This window comes from Topomyia yanbarensis, chromosome 3 (genome assembly GCF_030247195.1).
Source record: "Topomyia yanbarensis strain Yona2022 chromosome 3, ASM3024719v1, whole genome shotgun sequence".
NCBI classification, from domain to species: domain Eukaryota; kingdom Metazoa; phylum Arthropoda; class Insecta; order Diptera; family Culicidae; genus Topomyia; species Topomyia yanbarensis.
Window position 1 is genome coordinate 74387953 of NC_080672.1, and position 5521 is coordinate 74393473.

At 39.7% G+C, this 5521-nt stretch overlaps 1 protein-coding gene across 2 annotated transcripts; it reads right to left on the reverse strand.

Moving 5' to 3' along the window:
• Window positions 1-1616: 1616 nt before the first annotated feature.
• On the reverse strand, window positions 1617-4461 carry LOC131690438 (uncharacterized). Of its 2 annotated transcripts, XM_058976207.1 has the most exons (4): window positions 4381-4461; window positions 4183-4265; window positions 2752-4128; window positions 1617-2697 (listed from the first exon to the last, which is right to left on the reverse strand). In XM_058976207.1, the coding sequence occupies exons 3-4, from the start codon at window positions 4108-4110 to the stop codon at window positions 2239-2241; spliced, it is 1818 nt and encodes a 605-aa protein (XP_058832190.1). In that variant the 5' UTR covers window positions 4111-4128; window positions 4183-4265; window positions 4381-4461; the 3' UTR covers window positions 1617-2238. The 2 variants fall into 2 exon arrangements, with proteins under 2 accessions (XP_058832190.1, XP_058832191.1); XM_058976208.1 differs by lacking the exon at window positions 4183-4265 and having other exon boundaries at window positions 4381-4456.
• Between the last annotated feature and the right edge of the window lie 1060 nt (window positions 4462-5521).

Below are 5521 nucleotides of genomic sequence, written 5' to 3' on the forward strand. Positions count from 1 at the left end.
AAGACCTGCTACGGTTTGCATAGCTTAGCTTATGTAGACTGGCTGCAGTTGCACATCATAATCAATCGAGCGAGTGAAAATGCACAATGAACCAAAACAGTCGAGGCTTGGGAAGAGCAAATCATTCCCACTGTGCAAGGCTGTTCTACCGGGTACGGAAAGGTATGTTAGGTTGGAACTTGTTGTTGATAGAGAACGAGACTGCCTTTGCATTATTATTTTCCTCGAACCTCTTGAACATTGGATGGCCGGCCATCAGGTATGTTGCTTCTATTTATTTTTACCACATACATTAAGTAAATTACTCCAGAGATTATTTATCATTTCCCAATTTTCGTATAGTTCGTATAGTATTAATAAAAAAAGATTTATTTAGTTCTTAAACTTAAAAATAGACTTAATCAAGGATAGTAAACTAAAATTACAACTGAAAAACTATTGATTTTATACGTGAAGAGATTATGGAATAATTTTAAGTCACCTAAAATAACCATGAACTGCATCAAAAGATTTAGTTTGCATCCCGGTCAATATACGACCACAGATGCCACTCGATCTTTACTAATGTCGCATCCGCTCGCAACGACACTGAATCAGACTTTAACCCCAACCGCTGTCACAATGTGTGAACTGGCAGCGGTTGAGGTTGGAGCCCGACCCAGCCCCGGGTTCAAGTAAAAACGGCATAATGGGGTTTGTACCCAGATTGGTTCCGTGGGAAGGTAAGGGTTATGGGTTCTGTACCAAAGGCGAATGGCGACATAGTTTTGCCTCACGTTGCATAAGGATACAGCGTTACCAAACTAAAGTCAGCTAAAGTTCTTTAGTTAAAGAGGCGCTCCAAACGTGCTCTATACAAATTGCCGATACTCCCTGTTCTGTAAGGCCATGATACGGCGTTGTAGGAAGCAGACTATCAAGCGCTCGATGTGTTTAAAAAAGAACTTCGCGTCTAGTAAAACACTGGTGAAATCTCTAGCACAGTAGAGAAAAGAGAATTACGCAGAATCACGGACCACGAACTGCAAAAAGTATACAAATTTGTTGACATCAAAAGTCAGATAAAATACTACAGACTATAGTAGGTTGGAGAGGTAGCGCGGAAAGTGAGGCCAGCTAAAGTAATGCTCAGCGGTGTATCTGAAAAAGGTAAATCCAGTTTTCGCTGGCTGTGTTCAATCGAGGAAGATGCTCTTTCGGTAAGCGTTTAAGGAAACTGTAGAATGTCGTGCTAGATCGAGCATGATTTTGGAGTATCTATTTAAATTTCTTTTAAAAGTAAGATAGAACAAATGTGTGTCCGTCGTAATGCAGAATAAAGTACGATTCACACGATACATCAGACTTCCGTCACCGGTACGGAACGTCAAGATTAGTTACATTCAGTTAAAAGGAAGAATTCACACACAACATCAACGGCACGGAACGTTTTGACGTACGGTACATGTGAACGGACACAAGAGAAAAGTATTAAACTTATCCTGACGGAACGGCTACGTTCCATTGACGGAAGCTGATGTAACGTCTGAATCGTCCTTAAAGCTGATCACCTTTCTATTTTAAGCTGTGAATTCGTTCACAGTTGGGGAATATTCCAAATTTCAAAAATCTTATAATTTGCAAATAGGTGTATTTAATATAAATCGTTTGTTCGTATAGTAAAAATACTTAAAGCTATTTATTGTAGGAATTTGCAGTCCTATATACAATTCCCTATCCACTTACAACGCCATTAGAATAAGTAAAGGTAGCGTGCAAGCGTGATGACTATTTGAAAAGTTATGACACAGCCTATAAATCGAAAAACAATCGAAAAATGTTAGCAACCGAGAATATGGCAGTAAGGCACTCGTCTTTACAGCCACGTCAAACACGACTACTGTATAGTATACCGGAACGATACTTTTCGTTTCAGAATAGCGGCCCTTACACGAGACAATACTAATGTAACTACAATGAATATTGATAATACTCGCTGAGAAACCCTGTCTACAAATCGTCTAACACCGGTCCAATAATGCACACCTGTTGAAGGATCAGTTGAACAGTGCCCAAGAATGTATCTTAATTGGACGATTTTCAATTGTTCCATTCTTCAGGGAGTACTTTTGATGCAAAAACTGGATTAACGATTTGAATTCAAATGGGATCGAGGTCTCGATGGAAATTCCCTCAGTATAGTATTGTTCGTGTAAGAGCCGATTTCCTAAAACGGCGATCCCAGTTTTGTACACAGTTTCAGGTAACAAGCGCATGCGACGGAGCGGTTGCCTGCAGGAAAGCTTGCTGAGAGGTATTCGGTGAACCGGTAGACTGGAAACTGTTATTTAGATCGGCTCCATCCTGTCCACCCAATTCTTGCTGTTGAAGACGTGCCATCAGCAGCTGTTGGCGCTGCTTTTCGTTTACCATTTTCAGATAAACTTTCACCGTGATGAAGGTAACGATGAAAACACCACACACAATACCCACGATAGCCCATGGGGAAAATGCTGGCTGCTCGTAATGTATTCCAGCAACGTGCGTTCGCTCGAGAACTGCACTCTCGGTGTTTTTGCCAGCAAGAATCACCTTGTTGTTGTCACTAGCGGAAATGATGCGCGACTGATCCCGGGTTACCACAGCCGGTAACTGGAAGCCAAAAGTATGCGGCTCAACAGTACCACCCAATTGCGGTACGTATTGAAGTATTACGTCCTGGAACAAAATGCGTAAAAGAATGAAACAATCGTAAAGCTTTCTCTTAAATACCTGTGATCTCACGTGACACATTCGAATCAACTTAAGCATTCCAACTCCTCCTATCTCGACAAATCTTTTAGTCGTTAAACCATAGTTCACCTCAATCATAGTTCTATTTGGTACTGCATAGACCCAACGATTTGGATCAGCCAGTTGGATCCATATCTGATGTCTGAGCTGTAGACGACTAACACGACAATCCGAATCAAAGTTAGTTCTATTGAAAAACGTTGCCACGATGCAATCTTCCGCCGAGGAGAGATTTTTTATCAAGTGATGTGTGTTACAGAGTGCAATATCGTTCAAATGATTACAGCTTTTGTACTCGGCATAATTCATCACCATTCCGAGATTGCGCCCATCGTTATAAACTAACACATCATTTTCAAGAGGAAACATCTTTAGAATACCGGCCTCCATTGTCGGAACACTGGTTCCTTTTAGTGTAGTGTATTCAATAGTTTCACATAGCGGTAGTAAAATGTTCACCTTCATTTTGCAGTCGTCAACAAGTGCAACTACTTTCGACAGTGGGTACATTTTTATTACCCCTCGTAGATCCAACGATACAGGAAAGGTAAAACCCGCGGGAAGAATCTTTTGCAACTTTTCAAGCTCTTTCAACAAGCGATTGGGACTAACAATGTCATCGCTAAGAGACATCGTGCTGGACGACTGGAGAAGCTTCATAAACAGCTCCTTTTTCCTGAGTATCTTGTTCAACAAGATATCCATTATCAGTAACTGACCTTCACGAGTGTAATCGATGGTGCCAGGTTTCTTTGGATCCAGCTTGAACATGTTACCGCTGAGCGCTGCAATTGCTTCATTTGTACTGTTAAAGAAATGCTCGACCGTCGACGTCTGCGTATCGATTTGCTCGTCAATCTTTTTAAAATTCCCATCTATTTCATCTCTATCATCGTCATCCATCAGTCCAAACCAGGATCTCAAAATACCCCTCTTTTGACGTCCGTTTCCCTTGCAAAAACTTTCCAGTAAACTCTTAAAATCGTTTAGCTCTCGTGTCAGATCCACAATATTCCCGATACTCTCACAGCTACCGGAAAACTTGCTTTTCAGTTCCCGGCAGGCCTGTATCAGTTTATCGACACTAGCGTTTGCGAGTGTAATCTCGTCCACAAACTCCTTCAGCTCGTAGTCTGCTTGAAGCGTCCAAGTACTGATCTGAATCTTTACCGGCTTCAATTTCTCGAAATAGATCCCATCGCTGTAGATTGGAATATTGCTGACGGGTAAATCCCCTATGGCATCCACCTTTGGGGACTCCGTTACTATTTGGAGCAGTAGTAACAGCAGTATCTGAGGGCGAGGCAATACCTTCGCAAATGAACGAGTTCTCACCATGATAGTTGCGTAATTCGACTGAAATTAAAAAAAAATAAAGCAATCCAATTGAATTAGCCTGAAAACACTCACCGATCAAAATGTATTGAAACGTAGATTGGCTTTTTTCACTCGCTCAAGGAAATTCGCTGAAAAGCATTGCCACTACTATGCGACTATGAACGTGATGAAAGATACCGAAGATAATCAAACGACATTCGAATTTCAAAAACAATTAATACCTTCGTATTTAATTAGACCAATTTAAATTGAATGCACAAGATTACTCACCTCTCAGATCCGAATTCGAGAAAAAATATGACAAAATCCGGGAGGAATAAAAGGCTATCTGTTGTGTAAAATATTGTAAACATACACGCTTTTTAGTTTCACTCACTTTCTGGGTACATTCAAATTTGTTTTGAAAAACACTACCCAGTCAAAAAAAATGCGGACGAAACTATTACACTGCAGTAAAAAACTTTACCCATTTTATGTGTTCAAATTGCCCATTTTCGAAAGTTATTCGACATGTCAAAAATGGGTATTTTTTGTTTCTAACAATGAGTACTTTTTATCCATTTCACAACTACTCGATGAGGTAATGTCAATAGGTATATTGATCTTAATAATGGGTGAAAAATCCTTAAGAATTATTTCAAGCGAGTTAACCCGCGAAGGATCACTCAAAAAAAAGTAAACGTTATGCCTATTGATTTTACACATAGATTTTTGCAATTAACGGAGGCATATGGACACTATTTGCTGGCACATAAACCTAATGTGTGTATTAACAAGAAATATTAATCTTACATCCACATTTCATAACTATTAGGCACATAAAACCCCATTCTATAACAATATGCACATATAACTTATATGTGTGCATACATAGTTTATACAGTTGACACATAGAAGATAACAATAGCATTTCTTCTTCATATGAATTTTAAGCGGTTTGAAGCAAATAGAATTAACGTTTGGATTTTTTTTCAGTGATCGTAGCAGAACCTGTAAATTATCGGCCTGCATCGTCAAATGCGATAGTTGGACAAGGCTGTGGCCCAACCAGCGAATCACGACTGTAACGAGTTCTCACCATGATAATTGCGTAATTCGACTGAAATTGAAAAAAATAAAAATAAATAAAACAACCCAACTGAATTAGACTGGAAACACTCACCGATCGAAATGTAATGGGTTATTCCAATTTTAATGAAAATTCGTAGATTTCTACGTACTAATTGAGATATCTGACGTTTCACACTGAGATTTCGCATTTTTATACTACCGCCCTCCCCTTAGGCCCAGATGCGGTTTGTTTTCCTCCCAATTCGTCGTGTAAACGATTTGTTTTCCTCCCAATTCAAACGTCAAAACGACACAATACCAACGCAGCTGGATAAGTATATTAAGATTTCTGACAGCTCAT